This window comes from Corvus hawaiiensis, chromosome 16 (assembly GCF_020740725.1).
Source record: "Corvus hawaiiensis isolate bCorHaw1 chromosome 16, bCorHaw1.pri.cur, whole genome shotgun sequence".
NCBI classification, from domain to species: Eukaryota; Metazoa; Chordata; class Aves; order Passeriformes; family Corvidae; genus Corvus; species Corvus hawaiiensis.
The window spans coordinates 14,074,295-14,089,355 of record NC_063228.1 but is presented as its reverse complement, the minus strand read 5'-3'; the positions used below and the strand labels follow the sequence as shown (position 1 = coordinate 14,089,355).

Below are 15,061 nucleotides of genomic sequence, written 5' to 3'. Positions count from 1 at the left end.
AAATGCGCTGGTTTCCTTTCATATCGTCCCAGTATCAGATTTCTCCTGGAGGCATTGCGTGTCAGATGTCTAATGGAGCACAGAGTGCCTGGCAGAGGTGGCGGCGCAGCCTTTGGCAGAGCCATCCCTGTGACTACCCAGGGAAGATGTGGACTCCAAATCCCTGTGAATGCTCAAGACCAGATTGCATGGGGCTTGGAGCAACCTGGTCTAGTGGAAGGTGTCCCTGCCCATGGCAGGGGGTGGAATGGGATGAGTTTTAAGGTCCCTTCCAACCCAAACCATGTGTGATTGCTAAGAATTTAAACTCATGCCCAAGATCAGCACAATCCCACTGCTCCCTTCCCAACGCTTTCAAGACCTAGGTGGCTCCAGCCCCTGACAGTGCCCAGGTCGGGCACCCATCTCCTGGAAGCACATGAAACCCAGGTACAGATTTCCAGAGTTCTGCTCTGGTGTCCTCCGGAAATTTTCTTCTCCTCAGAAAGCGCTGGCTGCCATCGTGTCTTGCTCACTGAGCCTCTGCGGCGAAGGCTCCGTGGGCATTCCCCTCCCGCCTGAAGCCCTACTAAAGTCCCCTAATTAGGGAAACCGTCCGGCGGCCGTGGCGGCTCGCCCAGCACACGGGGGAAGGCTCGGGACGGCAGCAGGTGACGGGTACCGAGCCCTCAGGCGGGCCGGGACCGCCGCCATGCCGGGCCGCCCTCAGCGCCAGCGGCGCCGCCATTGGCCGCCATTGGCCGTCACGTGACCGCGCCTCAGGGGCCGCGGAGCCGCCGAGCGGAGCCGAGTGTGCGTGAGGGGCCGGGCCGGGACCCGGCGGGGCTGGGACGGGGACACCGGAGGGTTGGGGCGGGACCGCGGCGGGGCTGGGACGGGGACACCGGAGGGTTGGGGCGGGACCGCGGCGGGGCTGGGACGGGGACACCGGAGGATTGGGGCGGGACCGCGGCGGGGCTGGGACGGGGACACCGGCGCGGCTGGATCGGGGACAGCTGCGGGGCCGGGACGGGACCCCGGTGGGGCTGGGACCCCCGGAAGGCCCCGCCGCTGCCCCCCTGACCTGGGCAGCCCCGCATTCCCTCCCCGCGGGTCCGCAGCGGTTCAGGGGGCCTGGTTCAGGTACCCCCGCAGAGACGCCCCTTGCTGGGTCGGGTAAATCCTGGCCCGTCTGAGCCGCCCCGTGTCTGCCCCCCGGAGCAGGTCCCCTGAAAGGAGCTGGAAATGATTTCCCACGTGCATCAGAAGAAGGAACTGTGGTTCTCCCACCTCCGTGCCTACCGAGGGAAGACCGAGACAGTGCTGAGCAGCAAGTAAGTGGATGGTACAATCATAGAATCATTAAGGTTGGGAAAAGCTCACTAAGATCATGGAGTCTGACCATTAACCCAGCACTGTCCAGTCATCTGTGAACCTATCGGTGAGAAAAACTGCTCCAGGATTCCCAGACCCTACCAGAATGCAAGGGATTGGTGATACCAGGATGGACCACAGTCCTCCCAGTGGTCCCTGGCAGCAGCCAGCGCTGGGTCCCAGAGAAGGCAGACAGGCAGTGGTGTGTTCCTGGATGCTTTCCCAGGCCCTGACACTCTGTGACTTCAGAAACTCCTGAAGCAGACATGCAATGTCTCAGTATCTCACAGCTCTCTCTGTATTTTCTTGCTATCTGAAGTTGTGCATGTTTTAGCACCCATGACAGCTTGCAGCCAGTAGTTCCACAGCATATTCAGCTGCTTTTTGAGTTGCTGCCTTCTTTAGTTTGCTTTGAAGCTGCCTTCTAGTAGCTCACTTCATGTCACTTGTTCTTAATTCAGAGCAGATGGTACAGGAGGGATCTCCACCCACCCCATGGGCCACTTGTGGTTTTATAGTCTTCTGCAATACTCCTATCAGCTGTACCCTTTATCTCCAGTGCAGAAGCTGTTCTGTGCCTTTTATTATTCATGTCATGCTCTGTATCTCCCTCAGCTCTACTGGAATTTCTCTGAAATGGAGGATCCATCCCTGCCCTTGCACACAGTCAGGCTGTGGGGTTTGAGCTGCAAGGGCACAATTACATTCTCTTTATTCTCTGTTTTTCCCTAATAATCATTAACATTTGATGGGCTATTTTATGAGCCTAGGAGCTGCAGTTTTCATCCATCTGCTCTAACTCCAAGGGCCTATTCCAGAATGGTATCAAGAACATCCTAGGCTCATCCTGGTAGAGAGGCTGTTCCCCTCTGCACTTCTTTGTTTACAGTGCAGTGAATGTCCTCTGTCATTCCCCTGTCACCTGGTTGGTCAGTATCATAAGGCTCTGATAGAGTTTATAATCAGTCTTTGAATAACAGAATGATAAGCACCTCCCCTTCCCCTTCCTTCCCACCTCATGAGGGTCATTCATCCCATAGCAGCTGTTTCCTTACCAGTTTTGGTGAAGGAGGAATGTCTCTGGGAATGACTTTGGACTCCAGATCTCCCTTTTGCTAAAATTGGTGACATCTCTAAAGAGCCCCAAGTGGGTTCTCTAGAGAAAGAGATCCAAGGGTACATTTAAGGTGATATTTAGGTTTTTTCCCAATGTCTGCACTTACTCTGATTACCTGGAGCTTGACTTGGAGCTTAGGGCAGTCTTGGGCATATCAGTGGCTTGAGCATCAACCCAAATTGGCATGGGCTGAGGAAGAACCACACTCTTCCTTTCTTGCTTGCTTATTAATTTTTTGCCAGTTCAGGCTTACACTTCCAGTATGAATTCCTGAGCATTGTGAACTTATTATCCTTTCACTTAAAACACCTCCAGTGAGGTCCTGTCATCATGATTTTTATCAAGCCCTTTACAGACAACAGCAACAGAACAACTTCCCAAGCTCCAATACCTGCTCAGTAAGTCTGACCCACAGGGCAAGGGCTTCATGTCCTTATGCTGTCTTTGGATATCCCCCTTCTCTTTTCCTCCAGATCCCACCTGGATGGAGTAGCTGGAGACAGATGACTATCAAAGTTCCAGTTTCTGTTGCTCTCATGGAACAATTTTAAGGAGAACTGTATGAAATGTCAATGTCACACCAAGCTACTGTAAAAGGCATCTCAGGAGTTCACTGTGAAATCACATTGTGATGTTTCCTTACCTGCCAGAAAGAGGAAGATCAAATGTGTACTTCTATCATTTAGGCTGTAATTCTGGACTCTCCTTCCTTAGTTCTGCCATGACTCTCCTGCTCCAAGACAGCACTTCCTCAACCCAGTTCTGCATGCTCTCCCATGCACCCATGGGAGCATAAAGTTGCCTTTCTTCTGCCTTTAAGACTGGCATAAGCCATGTTCGAGGTGTCTGATATTTCATCCCTTAGGGACAGTGTCTCCTTTGGGAGTGTCTCTCTGCAGCAAAAGATCAGGGATGTTGCATTTGTTCTGCTGAGGAGGACAGTTCTTTGTGGCACTTCTGTGACTCCCAATTCAGCTTTTAATAACTTTTCAGATATCCTAGAAGAGCATCCATCTTTCCCATTCAAGCACTAAGCTTTTACCTCTAATATGCCAATAATTTCAGTGGATTCAGGTTCTGTCAGAGCACACAGGGCTGTTCTCAGGGTTTGTTCCTGTGAACATACTGAGAAATGCACTGTGTAGTTTGGAGGGAAATATCAGAACTTTCTGTAAGAGTCAGTCTGGTGAATTTTTAGAATTTGATCCCTTTTGATTTCCCCTGTCTAAAGTTTCCTGTCTGTAACTTCTCTCCAGATTCTCATTGCAGCTGAAGATGGGATTGTGAGCAAAAAAAGAGAAGAATCCCCACCAAGGCATCCCTGGGCCAGCAAAACCTGATGTTTCACTTGCAGGACTCTCCAAGGAGAACAATTCCCAGAGTCCTGCACAGGACCGAGTCATCCCACACAGGTCAGAAAGGGTTCAGAGACCTCTGGAGAAGAGGCAAAGCCGAGTGATGCTGTGTGGGAAAAGTTTCAGGAAGCTGCCAGATGTTATCCAGCAGAGAAATTCCTCTGTGGGGAGACTGATGATATGTGGGGAATGCGGGAAGAGCTTCCGTGTGAGTTCCAACCTCGTCCAGCATCAGAGAATCCACACTGGAGAGAAACCCTTCTCCTGCACCGAGTGTGGGGAGCGTTTCCGGCAGCGATCCCATCTCATCCAGCACCAGAGGATCCACACGGGAGAGAGGCCCTACGAGTGCTCCGAGTGTGGAAAGAGCTTCAGCGTGAGCTCGAAGCTGCTCCGGCACCAGGTGACCCACACCGGGGAGAAGCCCTTCAGGTGTGCTGAGTGCGGGAAGAGGTTCTCTGGGAACTCCCAGCTGGTGCAGCACCGGCGAGTGCACACCGGGGAGAGGCCCTACACGTGCAGCAGCTGCGGGAGGAGCTTCAGCGTGAGCTCGGCCCTGGCGCGGCACCGGCGCGTCCACACCGGGGAGAAGCCCTACGGCTGCACCGAGTGCGGGAAGAGCTTCAGCCAGAGCTCCGAGCTCATGAAACACCAGCGGGTACACACCGGGGAGAAGCCCTACAAGTGCTCCGACTGCGGGAAGAGCTTCAGCGTGAGCTCGGCCCTCATCCAGCACCGCCGGTTCCACACGGGCGAGCGCCCGTACGGGTGCTCCGAGTGCGGGAAGAGCTTCACGGTGAGCTCCCACCTCATCCAGCACCGCCGCTTCCACACCGGGGAGCGCCCCTTCGAGTGCACGGAGTGCGGGAAGAGCTTCCTGTGGAGGTCGGCCCTGCTGCGGCACTGGCGGGTGCACAGCGGGGAGCGGCCGTACGCTTGTGCTGACTGCGGGCACAGCTTCAGGCAGAGCGCGCACCTCACCCAGCACCGCCGCACCCACACCGGCGAGCGGCCCTACGCCTGTGCCGACTGCGGGAGGGGCTTCGCCGTGAGCTCCGCGCTCCTGAGGCACCGGCACGTCCACAGGGCGGTGGAGCCCTAGGGTCCGATCCCGGTGTCTCCGTTCGCTCCATTGACTGCCCTGCTCGCAGGGTGGGAAGGCACTTTCTTTTAGGAGAACGAGTCCTAAAGGAGAAAAGTGCAAAAAGGGGAGAGTCAGTGCGAAGAGCTGGAGGTCTGGAGAGGAGCGTGGACACAGCAGGGGAAGGTGGTGGTGTTCGGAGGGAAAGCTCTTGTGAGAGAAAGAAGTGCTTTGAAAAGGCTGGAATGTGCTTGGTGTATTTCAGAGGAAGGTAAATGACTCTGTGCCCACATCTGGACAATTAATAGAGTGAAGCACACAGACCATCTTAGAGCCCGCAACACTCAGTCAACAAAAGCTCCTGATCTCTGTGTTCAGAGGCGCTGAGCTCCCTCCCTCAGCCCGCGGGCTGGGGCCGCAGCATAAAGAAGCCCAAGGCCGGGTGCCCTCAGCCCCCCGCGCTGGCTGTCCGTGTGTCCCTCCGGCCCTACAGGGGCTGTGGGGCGGCAGCTGCGCTGGGTGCGGTTGCTGCAGCCGCCAATAAAGCCGCCGGTGCCGCAGCGCTGCCGCCCTCTTTCCTTCTCCGCCGCCGTTTCCTCCCGTCCGGGCGCGGCGCTTGCGCATGCGCGGATTTGCGCTCGGGCCGGCCCTCCGGGGGCGGGGCCTTGCCCGGCACTGGCCAGGTGAGCGGGGGGGCGTGGTCAGAGTGACGTCTCGGCCGCCTCCACCAATTGGCGGCTTCGGCGTGTGCGCGGCCGCGCGCGCCGGCCGCCTCCAGAGGGGGACCCTCGCCGCCTTCGCCAATGGCCGGCGCGTGCCGAGCGCGGCTCCTGATTGGCCGCGCGGTGACCTCTCGCCAATAAATCCCGGCCGGCCGCGCGGGGCCTTTGTCTCGGGCCGGGGCTGAGGGCGGCGGTGGCGGCGGCGGTGGTGGTAGTGGCAGTGGCAGTGGCAGCGGTAGCGGTGAGTGCGCGGCGCGTCCCCGTGGCAGCGCGGCCGGGCCCGCGGGCCCTCCCCTCCCGTGGGACTCACGCTGCGGGGCTCTGGCCGCTCCGGCGGCGGGTGGGCCGGGAAGCCCTCCTGGACCGCCTCAGAGCCTTGTTTCCCTGCCGCGGACCGCCGGGGCTGTCGCGGCTGACATGACCGCCCTGTCCCGGCCCGGGACGCCCGGGCCCACAACTCCCGCCCACGAGCCGTGTGCCCGTGCGGGGCTGGGCGCTGCCAACCTGCCGGGCCGGCCCTTGACAGCCCTCCCTGATCCTGCCCTGTGTCTCCGGGGGCGTGTGCCGGCACTGGGGCCCCAGAGCCCCGCAGTGGCTCTGCGCGGCTGCTCGTGAGCGACGCCCGGGGCTTCGGGGACAAGAGCCCTGCGCTGCGTGCTCCCGGTGGTGACGGGGCCGCTTGGCTTTCCTTGGCCCCGCTGAGCTCAGAGAAGCGCTTGGAGAGCAAAGGGCTGTTGCTGTCCCTCCTTTTCTGCTATTGGCAGTTGTCCTATTCAAGCCTCTGCATTGCACAGATCAGCCCTAAGTGCCCATCACTGGCGCTGCTTGGCACGTCCTGGGCACAGCTGGCGGCGTGCTGGGACAGGCAGGGCAAGCGCTGGCTCTCCCCAGAGCAAGGGCTGTTCGGTATAATCGTGTGTGTCTGTCACAATGTGTTCTTTCTCACCCGAGATCCAACCCTGACTTGCCCCTTGGCTGCTCTCATAGCCAGGGTGAGAAAATAGGTTCTTGATGGGCTGCCTGACACAAGGGTCACCACCAAAGGGCAGAACTGAACAAGGTCTTTGAGCTCACCAGGAGCTTCCTTTGGTCAGTTTGCTGAGGTGCTGGGCTGCAGCTCTGGAAGACAAAAGTAGCATTTGTGTGTGCACTGCTAGAAGTGTCTCAGACTTGAATTACTGCCTAAATTTAGACTGTGTCTAGGTGAAATCTTCAACCTACCTGGGATCAGGTAATGCGGTAATTTAGTCTGTGAGGCTTCATTTCCAGCAGCAGTCAGTGCCAAATCCCCCTCAGAAGGAGATGAGAATCTCTCCTGCTGGGATTGCCAGGTAAGCTCTGGGATGATTCTTCAAGCCTCTAGGCCTGGAGTTCTGAGGTTTGTTTCCACTGCAGTGATGGTCAGGTAGGTCCAAACACACTCTGAGCTCTGTGTGTGGGGAAATGCCTTGAAGTTGCATAAAAGTTAAACAGCAGATACGAACTCTGTACTGCCTGGGTGTTTGTGAGTTGCCAAACTTCTCCTAGAGTGCCCAAGCAGAGCCAGGGCTTCCAGTCCTCCTTCCCTGCAGCAGCAGTGGCTTCTTCCTTCAAAAGGCATGGGATTATTGGGATTAAATGTCTTCCTACCCTGAAAAGAACAGCTGTGCAGCTGGGTGAGGAGATGTGTGTAGGGACGAACTGCACAAATCTAGATGAGGTAGAGGTGCTTTCTCAGGGGATTTGAACAGTCCCTGGGAAAGAGCTGTTTGGAATGCTGAGGTGTTCTGTACCAAACCTCCTCCCCACTCTCCAGCCCTGCTATCCCAGCTGGTAGCTGTTGGATTGCTCCCAGGAAGGCTCTGTCTGGGCACTGGGAGGTACATGTTTACCCTGAACAGCAGCCAGGTCCTGGATGAGCTGAGCTCCCTGCAGCAAATGATATGACATTCCAGCCTCTGCAGAGGAGGTGGCAGCTGCCTGAGCCTCCTCCTTGGTGTGTGGGACATGCCCCCTTTCAGAGGAGCAGAGAAACGAGGGCTGTGACCACAGACTGGGCTTGCAGTTGCCAGTTTTTGAGTAAAAGAGACGGTGTGTGGTGGTATGAGACACAGTGGCTCTGATTGCCTTTCCTCCCAGTTCTGCAATAATCCAGCACTGGGAAGGATGGGGTTGGTTTGTGCTGACTCGTCTTGTTGGGGAGGTGTCTGTGCTAGAGACTGTATCAGGAAAAATCTGAGTGTCCACGTTTTCCTGCACGTGTTCTGCCCTCGCCTGGGGCTACAGGGACTGGTGTTACCACTGCCCTGCCCATTGCCATGGGGAGGAACTTGTCAGGCTGAGCCCTGCAAAACCCACTAGGGGAGATAAAAGTCTGAGAGTGCACCAAGGGCCTTCAATGACTTTTTGGATGCTAATCCCTGCTCCGAACAGCAGACAGTGCTCCTGGGACAGTCATCCACCATTCCCATTAGTTGTGCTTCTGTAACACTAGTAACAGGGCTGGGTGAAGGCTCCTGAGACCCCACAGGGTCCCCTGTGTGACATGGAGAACCAAGTTGCTGTGTGAACATGAGCATGCTCAGGGGGTGGGGTGGGAGTGGAGGCTCTGATGAGTGAGCAGATGTGATGATCTCAGGGCCATCTGTGTCTGGCCATTGGGAGCCTTGAGCCATTGCTGCTGTTGACCACTATTTTCTGAGGCCTGATCTGCTGTGTTCCTTTGGACTGGATTTGGTGTCAGCCTCCAGGCCTCTCTCAAGGGATCAGTGGTGCTCAGGTGCTCTGTAGCTCTGCTCTCACCTGCTGCTTTGTACCGGTGGCTGTTGCAGGTGTGTGGAGACAGCACACCTCACCTCCAGGATTCCAGCTTTCTGGGAGTATAAGATAAATTGGAACTAGTTTGTCTAGTTTCCTTTTGGAATTTGCAGCTCTTGAGAAGGTCCTGGCCTGCCATGAGCAGAGCAAGCAGGCAGGGTGTCACAGAGCTGGTGATCTGCCTTGGCAGGAGGCCAGGTGGGCTCTTCCTCCTGTACCCACAACAGGCTCCTGACTGAGCTCAGGTGGGTCATTTGCCTCTGTGCTTTGATGTCCCTTCCCCACAGTGGGCATTTCCCAGCATCTGAAGCTGTGTGAGGAGTGAAGATGTGTCCTTGAGTTGAGCTGCCTAGTGAGTGATCACATAGGCAGTACAGCACCTGAAGCTGGTTTCTGCCCTGAGCTTTATCCTGGGGTGGGTGGAGAGGCTGCACCATGCCATGTCAAGGGAGGGGTGATGAGAATGTAGGGCTGCCATCCCAAATGACCCTGAAGGACTTCTGTCCCAGCCCTGGGGTCCTGGCATCACAAAATAATGCATTTGGTCTGTCTTCCTTCAGGGAAGACTCTGTCCCAGCGAACATAAAGACTGTGTGATCACAGGGAAAACCTTCACCTGGTGACGAGTCCCCCAGACCAGGTGCTGTGCCTGAGCTGGGGGGAGCCTTGTGCTGCACCTGAGGATGGGGCTCAGCCCCAGTTCCTGGTTGGAGTGTGAAGAGCACTGAGGGTGGCTGTGAAACAGGGCTTAGAAACTCTGGGGTGAGGAACTGGAAAGCAATTGATTTGTAACTGGTGTGCTCGTGTGAGCTGGGGCCCAGCAGCTGCTGTGCCTGTGCTGACAAGCTCGAGGCAGCTGCTTGTTGGTTCTTCCAATCCCAGCCGTGGGCTGAGCAGTGAATCCATGGATGCAGCCTGGCAAGGGGGGCTGAATTGAAGTGGGGGAGCATGAGGATTGTTCTCTTGGTGAGTGAAGAGCCAGCATCAGCTTAGCTCCTTGGTCCCAAGGCTGCCTGTAAGGTGGTGGTGTTGCTCTGCACAAAGCTGATTACAGGTCCATTTTATAAATGAGATGCCTGGATTTCTGTGCTCAGCCAATGTAATCCAGGTGTGTCTTGGTCCTGCCTCTGGGTAAGGCTTATGCATCTTGTTACATTAAAGGAGATTTTATTTCCTTTTGCAAAAGAGGAGGGGAAACCCAATTACTTGTGGGATTTGAAGTAAACTCTGCCAGGCGGGAGAGGAGGGTGTGAGTGGGAGCAGGAGCTGTCTGCAGCTCACTCTGCTTGGAGAGTGGCTCAGGAAAGGCAGAGCAGTGAAATCTGCCCCTGCTTTGGAAGTTCCTCTATTCTGTCACAGGGAATGTTCTTGTTTCCCGTGTGAGCTCCCTGACTTCAGCACTCAGCTGGCCTAATTCACTACTTTCTTCCAGGGAAGCTTTGTACTGCTGTGGAAATGTAGCTTGTTCTTCCTCCTGAATGAAGGAGAGCGGCTTCCCTTTCCAGTTACTCTGCTTGGAGTGTGACATTGGGGAAATATTTGGTAGCACCAGGGGAAAGCAGCCAGCTCACAAGTCCAGTGCAGGTTCCCAACATGGAGCTCTCATCTTCAGCCAGGAGCCATCCTGAACTGGGAAATGGAATGCAGGCTGCTGTGCTGTAGGTCTCCTCTGAGGTTAATGTTTTGTGAACTGGGTGTCAGCGTTGAGGCTCACCTGAGGTAGCTGAACTGAACAGGCAAATCTGCTTCCTTGGAAGTGCCTGGTGTGAGGTGGAAACAGCCAGAGGCTGCTCCTCGCTGCCCTGCCTGGTGGAGCTGCTCAGAGAGCTCCTTGCTGGACTGTTCAGCATTTCGCACCCATCCCTTTGCTAAGGCAGCTTCCCCTGAAAACCCCTCTCCGATTTTGCTTTTCAGACTGATCCCCAGCAGTGATCCCAATGCCATCAGCCGTGGAGAGCCTGGAGGGGGGAGAGGAGGACATCCTGCGCTATGAGGAAATAGAAGGTGACCCTGTCAGGTGAGTTCTGTCCTATGCAATGAGACAGACACCACCTTGGGCAGGGCAGGAGATCTTCCAGGTAAAGGAGTGATCCTTCTCATCTGAAAGAAGTGAGGGACCCCAATAAGTGATTAATCAAATGTGCTGTGAAATCTCTTCAATCAAACTGTACTGTAAGGGTGGAAGGGATGGGAAAGAATGATCTGGCAGGGCTGGCAACACACAGTTTTCTTTAGTCTCTACTATCAAAGTCACATTTCAGAAACACTTCAACTATTTGGCAGTTGTGTTTGTGTCTTCCTGGCCAAGGGGAGCCAGTTTTCCATGGCTAACTGGGCAGGCTCATGTGATAGCAGCTTCTTGTTTTGAAAACTGACTCCAGAGGTGAACTCAGTTCTGGTGAACTCTTGTCTTTTTAGAATACCCAGGTCTAGGCAAGGACATTTTCTAGGAGGTTACTTTAAAAAACAAATTCACACACATGTTCTAAAAGCCAAGGTTTCAGACTTGGAAAACAGGAAGGGTGACTAGGGTCACCTAGAAGACCTAGACAGGCTGGTTGACTTCTTCGACTTGACAGGCTCAGCTTCATGCAGAGTTAATGTTTCCTGGCTCTCCTGGCACATGCAGTGGGTCTGGAGTGTTCAAAGTCTCTCTTAGAGCTAACACAAATGTGCTACCTGCAGCAAACTAGTGATAAAATCCATAAGGTATGCTTTGACATGATTTGATTGAGTGTATGTCTTGGTACTGTACCAGTGTCCTGATACTGTACCTGGTTGTAGCCAGGTGGGGGTTGGTCTCTTCTCCCAGGCAACCACTGACAGAACAAGAGGATAAGGCAGTCTTAAGCTGCACCAGGAGAAGTTTAGGTTAGACATCAGGAAAACTTCTTCCCTGAAACAGTGATTGGGCACTGGAATTTTCTGCCCAGGGAGTTGGTGGAGTCACTGTCCCTGGATGTGTTTAAAAAAAGACTGGATGTGGCACTAAGTGCCGTGGTTTAATTGATGAGGAGGTGTTAGGTCATAGGTTGGACTTGATGATTTCAAAGGTCTTTTCCAAACTAGTTCTTTCTGTGATTGTGTCCAGGTAGGTGCAGTACCTGTAGCCTAAAATCACAGATTTTAATGTTTTGGGTCCTTTTTAAAACAAGACACCTTGTGGAAACTTGCAAAACCAGTGTAATTTGGGAGAAAGGAGCTTTTTAAGGGTGTTCTTGCCCTGTTTTGCCATTCAGCTCTTATCTCTTCTCCAGCAGTTGATATCCAAGTTGGGAAAGCTGGGGACCTGCCTGTGCATGCATTTGCTCCCACCTGAGCCTTCTTTCTTCTCCAGCAGCAGATGCCACCAAGGCCCCCATGCCCTTGAGCCTGCCCTGATAGTCGCTCCCCATATGCTTGTGTAGTGTTGTTGGGCTCACATGGATGAGAAGCAGAAGTCATGGTGCAGGGATCAGAGGGTCCTTGGCAGTTGCTTCAGCATCCTGGGCCAGAGCCCCTGGTAAGCCCCAGCCTGCTTGGAGTGGCAAGTATGGTTGGCACATGGGCTGCTGCCAACCTGCTGCTTCCTCCAGCAGGTGCCAGGTCAACCTGTGGGGTGGCCTGAGGGTCCCAGCTTTTATATTCTCTGAACTGGGATGGTAGAGAGTGGGAGATCCCTCCAAACACAGCAGGGATAAACTCATTGCTGTGTGTGGCAGCGGGGTGAAAGGAGCTCTCCTGTTTGCCTGCAGCCCCATGGACCTTTCAGAGCTGCTGAAGGAGGGGACAAAGGAATCGCACGACCGTGCGGAGAACACTCAGTTTGTCAAGGACTTCCTGAAGGGGCGGATCAAGAAGGAGCTCTTCAAGGTGAGTGTTGCTCTGCTCCCCATCTCTTTGATGTACCCAGTGACTGATGCAGACTCAAGGCAGAGCCCCACAGCCCTGGGGGTGTTAGGGCGGTAGATAGAGCAGAGCCTTTGCTCCTTCCAGCAGTGCCTGCTGGTTTTGTGCCGGGCCTGGGGGTTTCCTCTTGTTTACCCCAATTCCATGCAGGAGTAGTCATGAGATGAGCTGTGCCCATCTAGTGACCAGCTTCTCACATGAGCTGTGCTCTGTCCATAGCTGGCCACCGTGGCCCTGCACTTCACCTACTCTGCTCTGGAAGAGGAGATGGATCGCAACAAGAACAACCCAGTCTTTGCTCCTCTGTATTTCCCCGTAGAGCTTCACCGGAGAGAAGCGTTGGCCAAAGACCTCAAATATTTCTATGGAGAAGACTGGAAAGAAAAGATCCAGTGTTCAGAGGCAACTCAGCAGTATGTGGACAGAATCCATCATGTGGGACAACACGAGCCAGAGCTTCTGGTGGCTCATGCTTACACACGCTACATGGGGGACCTCTCAGGTGGCCAGGTGCTGAAGAAGGTAGCCCAGAGGGCCCTGAAGTTGCCCAGTACTGAGGAAGGGATCCAATTCTACGTGTTTGACAACATTTCCAATGCACAGAAGTTCAAGCAGCTTTATAGGGCAAGAATGAATGCTCTGGACTTCGACAAGAACACCAAGGAAAGGATCGTGGAAGAGGCCAACAAAGCCTTCAGATTTAACATGCAGGTACTAAACAAATCCCTTGAGCTCCTGTATGTGTAGGTGCTGCAGCTTTTTAGGTCTGGCCCAGGTTAATTCAGGCATACCACTCACCCAGGCAGTGGTCTGGGGCTGAGACCACCACAGCCCCTCCTTGAGGAGTTGGGATTCTAGTTGAACTAGCTCTTTCATTAGCTTCTGGAGCTGCTGTCAGGCAGGAATTCCTCCCATTCTCCAACACCACAGCCAAGCCCTTTGATTAAGGCAAAATTAGTATGACTTCAAGATTCCCATGGGCTGTGTGGCTGTGAAGCAGGGAGGGGAGCAGAGCTCTTGGGCCAAGACAGCCTCAAACTTTGAGTGTGTTGCATCACCCTGGTGACAATTCATCTCCTGTCTCAGGTCTGACTTGTTGCTCTGTGGTCAAAAATGTCTGGAGCCTCCTGTTCCTCCCATAGCATTTGCCTCTCATCAAACCTGACTGAGCTGCTGCTTGCCCCAGGGAATGAACACAGATTTAGCTACTGGATGGAAGTTTTAATCTTGTGCTTGTAGCAGGTCAGTGTGATTTAAACTGGCCAGAAACATGGTGAGGTGTGGTTGGCTCCTTTGTCAGGATCCTTATGGAATCCCATGGCAGTGAGAGCGGCTTCCTGACCACTGCAGGAGCTGGGATCCTCCAAGGGTCTGCAGCAGGGAGGGGAGAGCCTGTTGCCTCACACTCCCACCCACAGCAGGCTGGGAAGTGAGCAGCAGGGTGGTGCTGCCTCACTCCTGACTGGATGCTCTTGGGATGGGCTGTGCCTTCCTGGAGTTGCAGTGTGTGTCAGGTGTCACCACAGGTTTGCAGTGGATGCCCTGAAAGGTGTCTGGGGACAGGGAAGGAGGAGTGGTGCTTGCTTGTTCTCCAGATGATTCCAGGGGTCTGGCTGAGAGCTGCCTAGCTCTGCCTGCTTCACATGCTCACTGTTACCCCTTGCAGGTGTTTGATGAGCTGGACAAGATTGGCAGGTCGCTGGCAGAAGAAGCCCAAGATGGAGGCTTTCCAGTCCATGACGGAAAAGGAGACATCCGCAAATGCCCTTACTATGCAGACAAACTGGGTAGGTGGTGGCAACGAGAGAGCTGCCATGGGCGTGTGGCACAGGACGGGCAGTGCTAACAGTACTTTCTGTGTCCTGCAGGCACGGCAGGCCCTGGCTGCCCCTTCCATGCTGCTGTGGGCCTGGCCAGGCAGCCCCTGGTGCAGCTGGTGCTGGCAGCCTGCGTGGCCGTGGCAGCAGGAGCTGCAGCCTGGTACATCCTGTGACAGGAACAGTGTGGCTCTGCTCGGGGGCAAGGGGAGAGATGTGCCCTGCCTGTTTTCAGACCTTTCTCTTGCTGGTGGTGAGTTGGCTGCAGAGTGGGAGTAAGGAAATAAACAGGAATCCTGTGGGATTGTCCAAGCCTCCTCACACACCGCTGTAACACAACGTCTTTAGCTGACTAGTGCACAGGACTGGCTGGTGCGAGGGGGTGAGGATTCCACTGCATCACTGCCCTGCCCAGGCTGGGGCAGCTTTTAAGGCTAGAGATGTCCTGTCCTGTCCTGGCAAAGGCTTCACATGCTTGGCTTTTCATCTCCATCCCTGGAGCAGTGTCTGGAGGGAGTTTCCCACCCTGGGTTGCAACTGCAGAATGTCATCAGCATTTCAAGCGACGAGCACTTGCCTTCCTACCCTGAGAGCTGAGGCTGTGCCATGGGGCTGTTATCTCAAAGGAGTGTCCTGTGTGGAGGGATGTCCTAGGAACTGTCTGACTCCGGTTGGAGGGAGCTCCCTGGGGCTGGGGGCAGGACCATGGTGGGGTATGGAGGTGACAGATGTATATTGTGCAACTTTGGGGTTGAGGGTTGGTTGTTGGTTATTTTTCCTTGACTGGAATAAAAAGTTGCAATGCTGTAGCTGGGGGAAGCCAAAAGCGTATCACTGTGAGAATGGGGAGGGGGCTAATGGGAGGAGTGCAGAGTCCCACACTGTTTCACTTGTCTCTGACTCATGCAGTCCCTGAGGAAGTCCTGCCCTAG

The 15,061-nt window shown here is 54.8% G+C and overlaps 2 protein-coding genes across 6 annotated transcripts; both read left to right on the top strand.

Moving 5' to 3' along the window:
- Nucleotides 1–742: 742 nt before the first annotated feature.
- Nucleotides 743–5,017, top strand: LOC125334437 (zinc finger protein 436-like). Of its 2 annotated transcripts, XM_048321267.1 has the most exons (3): nucleotides 743–792; nucleotides 1,204–1,313; nucleotides 3,727–5,017. In XM_048321267.1, exon 3 carries the CDS (start codon nucleotides 3,929–3,931, stop codon nucleotides 4,925–4,927), a length of 999 nt encoding a protein of 332 aa, XP_048177224.1. In that variant the 5' UTR covers nucleotides 743–792; nucleotides 1,204–1,313; nucleotides 3,727–3,928; the 3' UTR covers nucleotides 4,928–5,017. The 2 variants fall into 2 exon arrangements, with proteins under 2 accessions (XP_048177224.1, XP_048177223.1); XM_048321266.1 differs by lacking the exon at nucleotides 743–792 and having other exon boundaries at nucleotides 956–1,313.
- Nucleotides 5,018–5,154: 137 nt separating this feature from the next.
- Nucleotides 5,155–14,938, top strand: HMOX2 (heme oxygenase 2). Of its 4 annotated transcripts, none has more exons than XM_048321271.1 (6): nucleotides 5,155–5,177; nucleotides 10,339–10,441; nucleotides 12,159–12,276; nucleotides 12,532–13,023; nucleotides 13,979–14,099; nucleotides 14,181–14,938. In XM_048321271.1, the coding sequence occupies exons 2-6, from the start codon at nucleotides 10,362–10,364 to the stop codon at nucleotides 14,303–14,305; spliced, it is 936 nt and encodes a 311-aa protein (XP_048177228.1). In that variant the 5' UTR covers nucleotides 5,155–5,177; nucleotides 10,339–10,361; the 3' UTR covers nucleotides 14,306–14,938. The 4 variants fall into 4 exon arrangements, with proteins under 4 accessions (XP_048177228.1, XP_048177227.1, XP_048177225.1 ...); XM_048321270.1 differs by lacking the exon at nucleotides 5,155–5,177 and adding an exon at nucleotides 5,686–5,851; XM_048321268.1 differs by lacking the exon at nucleotides 5,155–5,177 and adding an exon at nucleotides 5,686–5,863.
- The last annotated feature ends 123 nt before the right edge of the window (nucleotides 14,939–15,061 follow it).

What these genes read in the sequence shown, in the direction of transcription:
- LOC125334437 (XM_048321267.1), top strand. Translation starts at nt 3,929, where the DNA reads ATGCTGTGTGGGAAAAGTTTCAGGAAGCTGCCAGATGTTATCCAGCAG.
- HMOX2 (XM_048321271.1), top strand. Translation starts at nt 10,362, where the DNA reads ATGCCATCAGCCGTGGAGAGCCTGGAGGGGGGAGAGGAGGACATCCTG. An exon ending in TCAAGAAGGAGCTCTTCAAG is followed by an intron (nt 12,277 to 12,531) that starts GTGAGTGTTGCT and finishes CTCTGTCCATAG; the next exon opens with CTGGCCACCGTGGCCCTGCA. An exon ending in CCTTCAGATTTAACATGCAG is followed by an intron (nt 13,024 to 13,978) that starts GTACTAAACAAA and finishes TACCCCTTGCAG; the next exon opens with GTGTTTGATGAGCTGGACAA.